Raw genomic sequence first — 16,546 nt, forward strand, 5'->3', positions numbered from 1 at the left:
TTTATGTGTCATGCTTTGTTATTGTTTGTGTTTTTTTTGTTTTTTTTGTCAATGGTGTTGTCCTTTTATATTGAACTTATGATTTTTGATTGCTCCCTCGGTATCTTGTACCTCTTTACGCAAGTGAAACACTAACGCTGTATAGTACCTTTTTGAAATACAAAATCACAAGATCTCGAAAGTCATGTGATGCCCAAAATGAATACAGAACCAAACGACACAAAACAAGAACAGATTTTTAGCATTGTTTTAATGTTGAAACAAATATTTATATGAATACTTTAAAAATGTCATATAGGTAGGAGGATTAGCTCATTAAAACATGGTTCATCGGACACGCTTGATTCCCTTAACCAAACTTAAGAAGTTTTTGAAACCAAATTCTTTAAAGATAAACAAATAATCGAAAATAGATTTTAACAAAATTGTCAATTTAAAAGTAATACTCTGATTTATATTCATTAGTTTGCATCTCTTCGTATAACGACATAAATAAAAATCATTTTGAAAACAATGGGATTGAAAAAATTTAACTGATGTAAGGATTTAAACATATCAGATATTCTTTTTCAGTACGTTACCAATTCCTAAAAAGGCCTCCTGTCCAGGAGCTTTATATATGAGTTGGTTGGAAACATTAACAGAAGGATTACCTCCAACTTTACTATTACGTGGAAATCAACAGAGCGTACTCACATATTATTCATGAGTCTGAAAACTTTGGCATGACAGTGAAAAATGTACTAAACATTTTACTGATAGCAAAAAAAAGTGAACATTTTTTATTGTAAATATTTTGAGTGATGATACTTTCTTCAATCAATTTAATAATATTGTTTCTAATGTCTGATATTTACAATATACTTTAATAAATATTGTTTAATATGAATATAAAGCATACGATATACGATGTTTATTTGTCATATAAAAATAAAGATGATAAAATAAAAGTTTTCTTTTTCATGTTTGATGATTCTTTGGCTATACTGTTTGTCATTTTTGGTTTATAAGCACTTCATTTTCTTAGTAACTTTTGATTTTCAAATAGTTTGGCCTTTAGTATCACTGAGGAGATAATTATTGTCAAAATGCACATCTGGTGCAGAAAAATTGGTACCGTTAATGTAATAGCTACCACTTAGTCGATACCTCTGCTGGTGGACTGTTAGTCCCCGAGGGTATCACCACCCCAGTGGCGGTACTGGCATGAAAATACGGATATTATGTTATTAAAATTTGCTGCTACAAAATTTTGGAAATTATTTTGAATTAAGGAATATATTTCTATCATGAAAAGCTCTGATTCTTGTCCTGCTTTGACTATACTTTGTGGTTTAAAATCTTCATTTTTTTTTAATAAGTTATGGATTTTCAAATGTTTTGGCCTCAATCATCACTTAAGAGACATTTATTGTCGAGATGCCCATCTGGTGCAGAAAAATTGGTACCGTTAATATTATTTGAACATACATGTACATCTTACCTAATATGAGATTTCATTTTTCGGCACCCATCTTGGCATTGCAAACGTTATTTCTCCATTGAAGACATTATTTAATGGCATCAAAGTAATTTCTTGATTATTATGTAGGCTGAAGAAATAAAAATGAGTTTTAAAGAAATAAATCATAGTCAAGTAATGTTTGCTCTCTAATTTATTTCTCAACCAATACATGATATAAATTGATAAGAGTTTTAATGTTTAGTAGTACACGTACTAAATACAGGTATTGTTACTTTTCAACATCTGGATGCAATACTAATCTTGGAATGTTTGGGTTAATAAAATACCTTTTCAAAAATCAGGATCCGGTTCTAAATTGTATTGAATTTAACACAGTTCACAGTATTTCAGACAGTTTTTGGACGTATTCAGCCAGTAGCAAAATTTCATGTATTTGAGATGAGGAAAACAAATTAACTAGAGCCTGTAAAGAGCCTGTGTCGCTAACCTGCATCTTCAACAATGGTCACTTTTAAGTAAAAATCGTCATTATAGGGGAATAACTTCATTAAGAGAGTCGAAAGATACCAGAGGGACATTCAAACTCGTAAGTTGAAAATACACTGACAACGCCATGGCTAAAAAAGAAAAAGACAAACAGACAAACAATAGTACACAAAACACTACATAGAAAACTAAAGTCTGAGCAACACGAACCCCACAAAAAATTGGGGGTGATATCAGGTGCTCCGGAAGGGTAAGCAGATCCTGCTCCACATGTGGCACCCGTCGTGTTGCTCAAGTTAGTACAAACCCGGTAATAAGTCTGATTCGGTAGGTCACATTCGGGATAAGGGGGACGGGATTGTGGTTACGACATTAAGAACATATACGCTATGTGAAACGGATATTCCATAACGGTCAACCAACTCTTACGAAGGGATGATTTCAACTTCACCACTTAGAACTCTTGGTTTAATAGCTTCCTTGTGAGCAGCAACCCTGTATCAAGGAAATTAGGATATGATAAGAGCTAACTGACAATTTCAGTCATGTTGACATATTTGTAGATCTTGTACTGCTGATCTTTTTTGCTTTTTAAAGATTCTATCTACATTTGTATCTATTATACTTTTCAAGATAATCGGAAAAAATTAAAAAAGGTGGGATCATCGGACAATTTTTTTTAACTAGATACTCTAATGATGATTGTAACCAAGTTTGGTTAAATTTAAAACAGTGGTTTCAGAGGAGAAGATTTTTGTAAGATATTAATCAAAAACGCAAATAATGTTAAAAATCTTCATTAAAGGGCAATAACTCCAACAAGGAGTTGTCTGACAATTTCGCCCATTTTACTTATTTTTAGATCTTGTCTTTCTTGTATTTTTTCTCATTTATGTTTCTCTCTATCTATTATAGGTTTCAAAATAATAAGCAAAAATAAACAAAATGGTAAAACTTGACTTTTAAGGGCAATAACTCCTGCAAGAAAGCGTCTGACAGTTTAAACGTAAATGGACAGCAGATAGATCGCAACATTCTGAACATTTTTGATCCGTAAGATTTTCTCTATTTATAGCAGTTTTCAAGATAATAGACAAAACTATCATTTTACCCCTACGTTCTCTAATGATGATTGTGACCAAGTTTGGTTAAATTTGGCCCAGTAATTTCAGAGGAGAAGAATTTTGTACAGGTTAACGACGACGGACGCCAAGTGATGCGAAAAGCTCACTTGGCCTTTCGGCCAGGTGAGCTAAAAATACATCAAATGAAAAGGTTCTGCGAGTTAATCGGCCAGGATGAAGGATAACAAATTGGATTACCACTGGGAATGAGGGTACGTTGGATATGTTTTTGCCCTGCAACAAGCCACCTGAAAAGTGTTGTTGGAAAGGTTTTCTTAACACGAGAAGAGGCATCGGATTTAACAACTTAATGTGTTCGTCCGGACGCGGCCCAGGTGACCATAAGTCTGTTTAGTAGTCAAATCTTGTTTGATTTTGATAAAAAAAAAAAAACACTTATTTAGCTAATTTTTTAATGTTATTGAATAACTAATCTTTCTGACGTTTTTCAAAAAAAAATATGAAGAATAAATACCTGTGGCTAAAATAGTTGAAAGAATGAGGTTCATCTTTTAAAGCACAATACGTATGAAAAATGAACACAGAATGATTGCTTCCGCCATAGCTAAGCCTTAAGAAAATTTATTGCTTCCGCTATAGCTAAGCCGGGAGAAAACTTGTGTAAGTATGCAGTCAGATAAAGGATATGAATGTAGCACCAATATATTTGTGCAAAATTCATAATAACATTATACTTGCATTTAAACAATGAAGGATCCTCACCGAGTAAGGACTGAAGATGTGTAACAGAAGTTTTCAGTACTAATACTATTAATGAAAAAATCCTTTTTTCAGACTTGTGACCAAACAATTAAAACAATTGTCATTTCGTTGTTTTTCCCCCCAGGTATATTTATAAGTTGCAGTTGACAACATATATTACTTTTACGATAAATATAATTTTATGTACGAATATATAGCATTAGGTGAAAGGTGAAGTGTTATTACATTAAAAAAAAACTGTCTGTCTTTAAGATGGTATTCTGGAAATTAAGTAGTAGAGTTAGTCGTGAAATAATAGCGGAATTCATTGGATCTTTTATACTAGTGGTAAGAATCGTTTCAAGTAAAAAACTATTTATCTATCTGCATATATATCTGTTTATTTTGTTAACAATATGAACAATTCTGTTGAGTACATTTCTACACAATTTTGATATAATTTTAATTTCTAAATTTAATCATTCATAACAGCTGCTTTAATGACTCCTCGGAGTATTCTTCTCGAAAACTTTTCCCTTTTTGTCTATTACTTCACAATATACAATATATGTTATAACATGGTGAATGCTTGAAAAAATAAAAAAAAAGATGCATGGACTTTGTTGTTAAGTAGAAAGCTGTAAAGCTAAAAATATCATATATATTAGAAAATACCATAACAATATGTTAAATATAACCACTAAAGACGCTATTTTGCTTGAAATTTTGATCTTTTTTAAATATTTGGTCCAGTCGTATTCTAGTAAAAAATATATTTGCTCTGCATCTTAAGTTATTTTCTGTTATTGAAAATAGACTGAGTTACTCGCTTTATTTCTTCGTAAAACACAGTGAATGTCACATGCATAGCCAATTATCTGATTTGAAAAAAAAATATTTGTATTATGTTATATTCCGAGAATATTTATGGCAAACTTAAAAATTCAAAGTTGACTTTTATTTATAACACACATCCACTTATTTTCTCTGATTGTGAAACATTATTTGGCTACGTGTAGGGCATGAAATATTGCAACATGACTGAAATTGTCATTTAGCTCTTAATGAAGTTATTCAAAAATAAATGTCAAGCATATTGTTTTTATTCTGTGGTTGATTTACTTTTGTAAGGAACACTCAAATGCAAAATTTTGAATAACAAGTAAATGTACACCTGCACCGTGATCTTCATGACAAATAATCATACAAGTTATTATTTAACCAACAAAAAATGGACGTTTATTTCTGCTTTGCCATGCGTATTTATGAACAAACCTGTGTCAAGAATGAAAACAGTTAAAGCGTGGGAAAACCAAAGATGTTTATTTTCATTGAGTGATATATTATTAGAAATAGTCTTGAAAATAGACAAACCATCGAAATTGCTTATAATAATACAAATTACCTATATGTAAAGAATTACATGTTGTCAAAAAGTACGCATTGACCTATCGAAAGTCAACAAAGTAAATGCAATATAAATAAGCGAATATGTAACATCAATACATCATTGGAGGGAACGCCTGTTTGGAATAACTCAAAAAAGATATATTTGAACAATAAAAAAAAAATAACAGTTGCATGTAATCAAATTTTTTTCCATTAGCAATTCATCAACTTGAAATAATTTGTTTATATATTGAACCAAACTTCTATTCAGAAGAAAATTTACAGTATTTACATAGGAAATTTAACCTTGATTTATGGAAATGATTTTAAGTGACCTAACAAAACCATTTTTATTGAGAGTCTGATGATGATTAATTAGATGTTTAAATACCGTTTCTGGACGTGAATGGACTATTTAAGATTCGTTCTCTTAAATATGTTTAAGGATGAAAGATTTTGAAAGTAGGTAGGCATTGCTTATCTTTGAGATTTTACGCATGTCAAGTTTACTTGAAATATCAAATATGAAAATGATATCATTTTTCCTTTTTGTCGTTGCAATGGTTACTAAGACAGTCATTTAAAGGTGAATTTCACATGTTTGAGATTTGGCCTCGCTATAAATGCAGGGAAACTGTTCTTGGTATCAGAAACGAACTTTTAGAATGCAATATCCGAGCTTCATTTATACCAAAGTAGTCATTCCAAATGTTGCATTGTATAAAGTATAGGATGATCGGCGTTCTCTTTTTGTGCCAAAAAAGGAATCATTGGCACTACAACTCATTTGGGTCAATTTATTTTCTGAATTAAGTGCGCCAATTATAAAAGCATACATTTGCGCCAATTCAAAAGTAGATATGTGTTTTCATTGACATGACTTCCGTCCTCCTTTATCCGGGCCAACTGATTTCATCTAACATATACAATAGTTTGAAACAAATAGATGAGCTTCATCTATGTATATTAGAACATAAGGAATCTGATGTTCAGTAGTTGTCGTTTGTTGATGTGGTTCATAAGTGTTTCTCGTTTCTCGTTTTTTATATAGATTAGACCGTTGGTTTTCCTGTTTGAATGGTTTTACACTAGTAATTTTTGGGGCCCTTTATAGCTTGCTGTTTGGTGTGAGCCAAGGCTCCGTGTTGAAGACCATACTTTGACCTATAATGGTTTACTTTTATAAATTTTGACTTGGATGGAGAGTTGTCTCATTGGCACTCATACCACATCTTCTTATATCTATATAAGGCTTATAAGTGTACTTTCAAGGTTTAATTAGAGTTGTAATGGTAATGCGCCTCTTATTAAGAGTTTAAAATGCTATCAAAATACAAAAAATTGAAAAAAATAGGTACAACCTTGAATAGTGCATGCCTATAGGCAAGTAACTTTTTCGTTTGATAATTTTCGTTTGAAGAACCTGTTTAACTAACAAACAAATAATTTAGCAGAACATGAAATATAATTATTAAAAAACATGTATTATTTAAGTGATCACACTATTGTTCAGGGTGTAGAAACATGTCAATAACTGTTAAACTGCGTATTTTACAACTTTAATGCATTATATAACACAGATAAAATATGTCTGACCTCTAAACAAAGGCGTATTCGGATGATAGACAAGAAAGAGTATAATTAGTGTTGACATGACAAAAAGTTACTAAATGTGTAATTCAGAAAGAATTAAAAACCAATTGTTCAGAGAACAATTGAAGGTCTTTCCACAGCAATTTTCAAATTTATTGAAAAGAAGCTAGTTCGTGTTTACTCAAAGTTCAAATTGGCATCTTATCAGTTTCTTCATACTGACGCGATAAATAAGTGGTTTCTATATACTTGTGAGTGAAATAAGGGAGATAATTAGCTACTTCCGGTGAAGTAAATGTCACTTCCGGTCTCATATGATAGTTTCTTTCACACTGATTCCAAAAATATAGTTTCTATATACTTTTGCCTGTAAATCAGGAGATAATTGGCCACTTTCGGTTGATCGAAAGTCATTTCTAGTCTTTAATGATAAGTTAATGTATTAAAATTACAAAATATATGGATTCCGAGCACTTTTCCATGAAGAAAGTGCAAAAATGAATACTTCCGGTTTTCTGAAGGTCTTCCGGTTGTTATTTTTCAAGGTCATATGTCACCCAACCTTTTGTAAAAGGTCATATGGCTTTATAATGAACCAAGTTGAAGTAATAATCAATTAACCTTATAATTAGACATTTCAGGGGCACTTACTCCTATAAGATGCCATTCGATTGTTTCAAACCAACTGTAACGTATCTTCATTACAATAAAGCAACATTTTGCACTTGTTGTTTCATATATATCTTTAAAAGTGTTTGAGAAAATGCAAAAACAAGGAAAAGACAAAATTGAGTACTCGACCTTGACCTTTGACCTTGACCTCATTTTCTGAGTTAGGACCTAGGGACCTCAAATAAAAAGATTCCATGGTTATACGGTTAACGGTTTATGAGTTAAAAAAACATACCGACAAATTTATTTGGTAAAGGTAGATAACTCCTTTAAAATTTCATCGAATCGCTTCGATCCAAATTAGCCAAAAATTTCTGAGGATGTAACGAACAATTTAGAAAAAGAATTTTGTCGATATCTTTTTTTGTTACAAAGTAGATGCACACACTTGATAAACAGTGAATAGGGAGATAACTCTTACAAAGAAAATTGTTTGGTTTAAAATGTGTGAAAATAAAAAGCGCATAAACTGTATGATACTATATAAGAATTATCTTAGCGACATATTGCGAAAGAAAAATTTTACGCGAGAACATAATTTGGCGGAAGAAAAAAATAATAATCAGAACAAATACAATAGGTCTTTCCACAGAAAAGTGGAAAGACCTAATTAAAGTTCGAATTAAAATCAAAATGCCAAAAACTTCGGAGATATAAGACGACAAATTATTTCTTTGCAGTTAACCCTACTAGGTTAAAAAAACCCAGAGTATTCATCAAATAAAAACGCAGTTGTCTACAATGCATCTTTAACTGTAGCACTCAGTCCTTACATATTGTCAGTCCGAATACAGAATTTGCATCTGCAACAACCACTTCGGAGAATAACTAATTATTCTAGATTCGTAATTAGTAAGGACTTGGAGACACAGCAATTATCAGTTCCTATTTCATACCATAATTTCATGGAACGTGAATCAATAAAAATCGTAATCCTAACATGGTTTGGACTTCTAATTATGAATTATGCATAACAAACTAATGCATCTTAAAACAATTATAAACTAGTTGCAGTAATCAGGAAAGAACAATTGGTTGTTTCTGACTGTTCCCTGGGGTATAAGTTGCAGATAACAACATATATCAACTTCATTGTGTATTATTACCTGAGATTTATGTTTGTATTGATAAGAGTTAAGTGACAGGTTAACTCCTTTGGTGGCGATATTTTAAAACTTTCTATCTTTAGAGATGGTGTCGTGTAAATTAAGAAGTAGAGTTGGTCGTGAAATACTAGCGGAATTTATAGGAACTTTTATACTAGTGGTAAGGATTGTTACAAATCAGAATAAAGTTCTTAATTTTTTTATGATATGACATTTTTTTATAGTTATGCATTATGTGAAACATGTATTTCTTTTTATTTTAACAACCTAGATTGATGAATACCAATATGGTGCTCTATTGAATCATTAAGACATTTCAAATACCAATAATATCACAACCTTGAAAAAAATAGAAGAAACTTGAAAATAAAAAAAAAAGAAGAGAAAAACATCCCATGTAAATCGGACGTCAAGAACAAAACTTTCACCATGTGTTAGTTTTAAGTAAATCCAAAGTATGAAATCATATGATAAAAAAGACCATCCTCTATTTGTTCTGAAAAAAGAAAGTAGAAAGAAAATGACTAAATTATCAATATATAAACTAAGCAAAAACATTTCCCATAAACTAGAATCCTAAACTAAAACATCATATTTTAAGAAAAAAATGTTAATTAGTAGATGGGTAGGGTTTAGATCTCACAAAACATGTTTAACCCCGCCGCATTTATGCGCCTGTCCCAATTCAGGAACTTCTACACTTTGTTAGTATTGTGTGTTTTTAATTTCAGTTCATTTATAGACCCCCGTTTCAATAAATGATTCGGAGTTCAGTGTTGCATCCATTACGCTTAACTAGTTAACATCATTATTTATGGGCCAACTGAAGCCCGCCTCCGGGTGCGGAATTTTCTCGCTTCGTTGAATACCCTTTGCTAGCCCTGGGCTGTTTTCTGCTCTTTGGTCGGGTTGTTGTCTCTTTAACACATTCCCCGTTTCCATTAGGTCTTTCTATGCTTAATCATCATGAAAAATGTTTCGTTATGTATATACGATTAAAACACAGTGAATCGTATATATTATTTATATATGTTTTGAATATTTTAATTTGAAAGTATAATGGAATAAACTCAAAAAAGCTCGGAGTCAAAAATTGAAAAATCATTTTATCAGGTAATATTCAATTGAAAAAAAATGTTCAAGAATTATTTAAAACTTTGTCCAATATATCTATATAATTTCCATCTAATTTTTGTATTTATTCAGTTCTTGAGAAAATCAGAGGTTGAAGACATGGTCACCTGGCCTTCCACGTTCGGCTGTATCTTTTGTGCTTAGGGGAAGAAGCGTTCGGTTGGCCGTGGGGGTTATACATACGCAACTATGCATTTGTAACTGGTAAACCATAAGTAATAGAGACCTAGGGTCTTTTGATTTGAGGTCCTTGGTAAAAAAAAAAGAAAGGAAAATAAGGTCAAGGTCATGTTCTTAATTTTTATTTTTGTTTAATATTATCACTTCTTTTCAAAAACCGTATAAGATATCGACAAATCATTTTTACTAAATTGTTAGTTGTGACATTTCGTAACACATAAATTTTGGTTGAAAAGTTACGTTGACGTTAAATGTGAGTTTTCTACCCCTCTTATATTTAGAATTACGCGTATGGTGATATAACTCATTAACCATATATAATAAAGACCTAGGGGTCATTTGATTTGAGGTCCTTGGTTCATGACCTTGAAATTGAAGTCAAGGCCAAAAGTTTGGTTTGGCGTTCTATATTTTGACCTTTGCTGTACATGATAAAGTCATGGGGTGTTTTACATTGGGTTGCAGACATATGACCTTGAAGAAGTTCAACAGGAAGTGATCTTTTGTAAATCGGAATTAACCATTTCTGTATTATTTTTTTATTTTAAAAGTACTATAAATTATTTATTTTGGAATCAGTGTGTAGTCAGGTTCAAATAAAACCAGAAGTGAAATTCTGTAAGGGAACCGTTTAACTATCAAAATTTGGGCCTACATAATTTAAATATTGCAAAAAATTGATTTTTAAATGTCTTTATAACTATTTATATATAATTGTGTATGTCACATGTATGTACATAATGTATTTTAATGTAAAGCAGCTCAATACTCATTTGCTGTCTCAGATTTATTTCAATTCTTCAAAAGTCGAATTTATATGAGCCTATGCCTAAAATTAGAGATTTCAAAATTAAGGGGGGGGGGGGGGGGGGGGGGGGGGGGGAGCGGCTAATATAAAAATTCTTCATGTATATTTAAAAAATTATTTGTATTTCAAAAGGAAAGAAAGTTACTTATCTGCTTATGGCATACCACATGAGTAGAACAAGGTCCCATTAGGCCATGGAAGACTGAATAACATTTAAGGTCAATATATAGGCAGTAACACATTTTTACATGTATATGAAAAGGCATACACATAAGCTAGAGGAAATAAAAAAGTGTTTCTTTTTGGTAATTTGTAGGCTAAGGTGACATCATACAAGAAGTATGAGTGATTCTCAAACTAAAATAAAATAATTTCATCCCCCTACTTCATTGTACTTACTATTTATGCATAAAAAATATAAATAAATAAATTTTAAAGTAGTACATCATGGTCCACACTAGGAAATCTTTTTGTAAAAAATGAAAATCAACGGATGATAACTGTGTACTTGGACTAACAATTAAGATTTCACATGCTGAAATGTCTCGTCAGTCCAATCTCAGTCAGTGAAATAAACTATTGTTTGGTTTTTTTTTAAGTCATATGGAAGTAGTCCAAATAATTATGACGCATTGCAAGGCTTTTTTTTTCTCTCTCTGACGCCGTAGGAAGGAGAAGTGAGTTGACATAACATGTATGTTATCATGCAAAATCAACAGTAATGAGTATACCTTTGATTGTCATCGTCACTGCAAATGGATCATTATTACTAGGGGGAATGGAACCAATAAATTGATCGGATCCGATATGAAGTTCCCAGTAACGGAGAACCTCTAACTTTGAGGTAATATTATTAGTGTCGGTGGTCTCACAAATGAATCAGGGTGAATTGCAGGTACATTAATTAGCAGAGAATAGACAATTATCAACTTGCTATTCATTATCTCGCAGTTATTTAGTTAAATTACGGTTAATTAGCTGTATATATCCCAAAACAGGTGCTCGGAGCTAGTACTAGTCTATGATTTTTAAGTATTAAACAATTATATTTATATTCACAATCAGTGGCGGATCGAAGGGGATGGGATCCGGGGGTTTGATTCCCCTTTTTGTGAACGATCATTGCATTTAATCAGAGACATATATGTCTCTGATTTAATGGAGACATATATTTCAGTGGCGGACCCAGAACTTTTTGTAAGGGGGGGGGGGGGGGGCGCTGACTGATCTAAGGGGGGCCCGCTCCAGTCATGCTTCAGTGATTCACTATATAATCAACCAAATTTTTCCCACCAAAGGGGGGGGCCCCCCCCCCCCCCCCCCCCCCCCCCCCGGATCTGCCTATGTATTAAGACCCCCTTTATCCTGGCTAGAATCGCCCCTGATATTACATGTTAATCAAGTCCCGGGTTAATTACTGTTAGCATAATAGCATAACGGTAATCACAAAGAGTGTGGTAATTTTAAAAAGGACGAGGATTTATAAATATACAATTCTTGAAGAGGGGGAGAGTGCACTTCACGATGATCGAAAAAAAAGTGCCTTGCATGTTATTTTCATCATCTTGTCTGAAACAGTCTGCATAATGAGCTTCAAGGCGAAGCGCGAAAATAAGTCATGTGAAATACTAACGTTGTACGGACAAACCCTTAAATCCCTCAAAGTTATGTCAAATGAATTATAGCGAGGAAAAGTAAATTTAATTTAATATCAAAACTAAATATTTGTTATATTTCGCTCCTGATTTCTCAAGAAATCATAGAATCAATCAATGTATAAATTTCAATTATGCATGTCTGTGTGAGATCCATTTCATGAGACCAAGGATTTCTATAAAATCCTTGATGGGACCCTTTATATGAATATGTCTCTGATACAGTTTTCTATTTTCCCCGGAAAAAATTTAAAAAATATATAATCTTTTGGGAAATAATCCGATTTTCTTGAATTATTTCCTTTCATAATTATGATAAATCCTTTTAGTTCTTCAATTTTAAATTAAAATAAATATTTTTGATCTAACGACAAACTTTTTAAATTGTAGTGGCATGGTCAGTCAACTGATTAGTTGCATGGCTGATTACCAGTTTACTGGTGACCCAGTAATTTTCCATATGACAGTGGCGTGTACCCTTGGGGTGTGTATAACTTATTTTGAATACCTTAATTTTCTGGGGAACATCCTGTCCACGTGTAATACTTAGTATATATTGCAACAGATGACATTAAACAAATTTTCTTTGTAGCATCGGTGTCCATTTCATGTTCAACCACTTAAAATTTTCACATAAAAGATAATATAATAAAATCATTAAAAAAAAAGATTAAAAAAACACTAGCAAATAAACTTCGCAATGAGTAAACGGGGATTTGTGTTTTAAAGGGCTTATTTCCAGTGAATATATTTTATACTAGATAACTAGACCTGAGATAACTTTTTTTTTGTAATATATATTTTATTATTTTCATATCATTCTCAAATCTCGATCATCTTAAATAAAGATGTATAAAAAATAATTTTGTTATAACTCATAAATATATGGTTAATCATAATTGTTACAAATTATAAAATGGTAAGTCAATGCCTGATGTGCCGCCGTCTGTTGCAAAACAACGATTTAATCTTTTAAATGAAAGACGTGCACTGCCTTCATCGGAATAGAGGAAAGTCCACCTAGTGTACATTAAAGAGTATCCGTTTGTTATGCTGAAAAAAAAGAGATCGTCATAAACTTTTTAGCAGACCTTCTCGTGTAAAAAAAACAAACTTTTAACTGAATTAAACAAAAAATTATCAAACAAAACTCATTAGAAAACTCATAGTAACATTTTGTTTAGACCTGAGATAACTTATAGTAAGATTATTTATATAGAACAATAAAAAAAATGTCCAATCTGATACACGTACCTATAATCTGGGACTATTATACTAATTATTATTTTAGTATAATAGTCCCAGCTATAATGTACAAAATTTTGAACAGCTTCAAATATATGGCCTTATCATTGGTAATGTATCATATTTGTATCAGTTATTGCTGAACGTGTAACCAAATTAAAATGAAGAAATAGGCTCGAAACCGCATTTTTTAAAGATATTTTTTTCAATCCCAAAATAGATAAGAGATATGCAGATTAATTAAAGTCCCGATGAGAAGATTCACTTTCTTTTCTACCGAAGTAAATATATTAACAAAGATTTAGGATATCAATAAATTATTAAATTCATCAATTTATTAAATTTGAACATGTGAACCAAACAACGAAAAAAAATAAACGGGAAATTGGCTATACCTTTTTGGTATTAGCCATGAAGCCATGTATGTACCAGCCATTTTAACTTATTGTTTTCTTAACCTTTAAAGAATACATTTTAAAATGAACTACTTTATTTATAGTAGTTCAAGAAAAATATATATATATATTAAAAAGTTTTAAATTTTGTCCATGCTGTGCATAAAATAGGGGAAAAAAATAAGGCTGAAAATGCACCAAATATTTATATTCAATATGAATATTCACATTTTGTCTATTACAACAATTTTTGAACAACTTGTTGTTGTAATAGACAAAATGTGAGTATTCATATTGAATATAAATATTTGGTGCATTTTCAGTCTTATTTTTTTTCCTATATATATTATATGGCCTTCCAAATACCGTTTCGATCCCTAACATCACTGAAGAGACATTAAATGTCGAAATCCGGATATGGTGTACAAATTTTTGCACCTCATGTTTGCGGTATACCATCTTTTCCGTAAGTTTATTGTTTTCTGTTTGGTATTTAATTAATATGTAAGATCCATTTTTTACATATGGTGATCAATTTATTTGGTAATAGCCAATGGCAGTCAGCAGGGTTTAAGAACATCAGTTGTTCGACCTGTTAGTCAAATGCGTTTTGTTAAAATATACTTTTTCACTTTTTGGTCTTTTGGAAAATGTTGTTTGTGCTGTATTTAGACCCCTCTACCAAGAAATTTGTTTTACATGCACACGTATAAAAATTGCGGTTTTTATCCAACGCAATCATAGGTTTGAACGTTGTTTTCAATTTAGACGTGTATATATATATATATATACATATATATTAGATAACTCTTTCCTTTATATTCAATGGAACAAGGAGCTAATTCGTTAGCGAACTAGAGTAACTATAGAAATAGCGTCGTTACAGGTCTTCTTCTGACTGGCAATTAATCCTTAGCAGTAATGATAGTGGAACGTCCATTGGGTTGTGCTCAGACACGTCCGAATGGGGACGCTGAATCCTTGCAGCAACTCTTCAAGTGGACTATAAGTAGCCTGGTATTAGGCCAATTTTCTGTCCATCCTTTTTCGTTGGCAGTCGAAATTTTCCGACCGTATCACGGGCGGTCTCAATTACAAGACCTACATGTACCTATCATATATTATTCGGTACGTCAGACACACCCGACATTAATCAACCAAAAACTCAATATTTTACAGTAGGGAATGAATATCTCCAGATGAAGATTACATTATGACGTATGTTTTTTTTTAAAGACCAACAAATCGATTTTTATCACCAAATTTGTCTTTGCTGAGATTAACACTAAAAAAGTATAACAAAACGTAACGATTGAAAACTCACAGTTCAGTTTTTAAGATATTTTTTTCTTTGGAAACTAACAGACTAATTTTCAAAAAGTTTTTTTCTTGAACCATTATTTATGAAAACGAATTGTAAACAAAAGTTATTCTCAAATATTAATAATGATCAATGATTGTAAAGAAAAAAATCCATCATAGTAGTTTGTTAATTTACTGGCTCCATGGTGTTAAACATGTCACCTTTCTTTTACAAATAACTGATTAAAAATATGAAGCCTTTACTGTAAAATAAATCATTCTAATAAAAATAAATTCATCCAGATTTTTCTCTCATAACCTTTCAACAGTTATTGTAAACTAATTTATTCGAACTATAATAGTCCTATGACTTGCTGTCCGTTTACCAATATTTATACTTTATAAAATGTTTTCATATTCATTGATCATTAACTTCATGTTTTGCGAATACTTATAAGGGGGTAATTATTATAGTCAGTAATAGCTAACAATTTATCTAAAGAAAACGAGATGCTATATTCAAATTCTGAGATATGAATCTAGTTCTTTAAAAAAAATTCTCCACTACAAAAATTCTACACTTTCATTTATCTGGGTCTTTTTGTCTCCGCTTCGAAGCCGCCATCCCGTACCAGACATATTTATTCGTTTGGCAATATACAATCATGTAAGCAATATACAACAGGCAGTAGATCTGAATTTGTAAATTGTTATTTTGGATTTTACCTGATTAGGACGTGTCTCGTTGAATTTTCTAATAAACTTACACACACATAATCTGACTTTTAATCGTAATGTTATGAGATCTATAAGAACATAGAGCTACTGTATAGGCCTAGTTGCATGCAAGTCTTTACAAATTATATATTTTGGTATGCTATAGTTGTTTTTATAGACTATTTGTCATTTTGGCCTTTTTTTTGTTGTTGTTTTTTTAGTTTTTGACATGGCGTTGACTCGAGTTTGATATATTATGCATCTTTTGTGCTGTATTTTAACAATTATTTACAAGCATGCTGCATGTTTACACATTCATCACTCACTATACCGCATCTAAATATAGCTTAATTGTAAAAAAAATAAGGAGATGTAGTATGATTGGTGATGAGACAACTATCAACCAGCATTTAAAATACCTTATATAAGCAATTGTGACTTACTTTCTTTGATCAGAGTGATCGTAAATTAATCAGATAAGCTGGAGGAGGGGTGGGGGCTTCATATAGACCAATATTAAATGAAAAGAAATTAGCATTAGCTTTTTGTGATAAATATATAATAAACTCACAG

General features: G+C 31.5%; 2 protein-coding genes across 2 annotated transcripts in view; both read left to right on the forward strand.

Moving 5' to 3' along the window:
• Positions 1–944, forward strand: part of LOC127734238 (solute carrier family 12 member 3-like) — a 31,093-nt gene extending 30,149 nt beyond the window's left edge. The window contains exon 23 of the mRNA XM_052244013.1: positions 574–944. Within this exon, the coding sequence (XP_052099973.1) occupies positions 574–709 (136 nt within the window). The 3' untranslated portion in view covers positions 710–944. The remainder of the gene's footprint in view (positions 1–573) is intronic.
• Positions 945–4,008: 3,064 nt separating this feature from the next.
• Positions 4,009–16,546, forward strand: part of LOC127734248 (aquaporin-10-like) — a 34,166-nt gene continuing 21,628 nt past the window's right edge. Inside the window, exon 1 of the mRNA XM_052244025.1 lies at positions 4,009–4,125. Within this exon, the coding sequence (XP_052099985.1) occupies positions 4,051–4,125 (75 nt within the window). The 5' untranslated portion in view covers positions 4,009–4,050. The remainder of the gene's footprint in view (positions 4,126–16,546) is intronic.

Source organism: Mytilus californianus, unplaced genomic scaffold (assembly GCF_021869535.1).
Source record: "Mytilus californianus isolate M0D057914Y unplaced genomic scaffold, xbMytCali1.0.p SCAF_3, whole genome shotgun sequence".
Classification (NCBI taxonomy): Eukaryota; Metazoa; Mollusca; class Bivalvia; order Mytilida; family Mytilidae; genus Mytilus; species Mytilus californianus.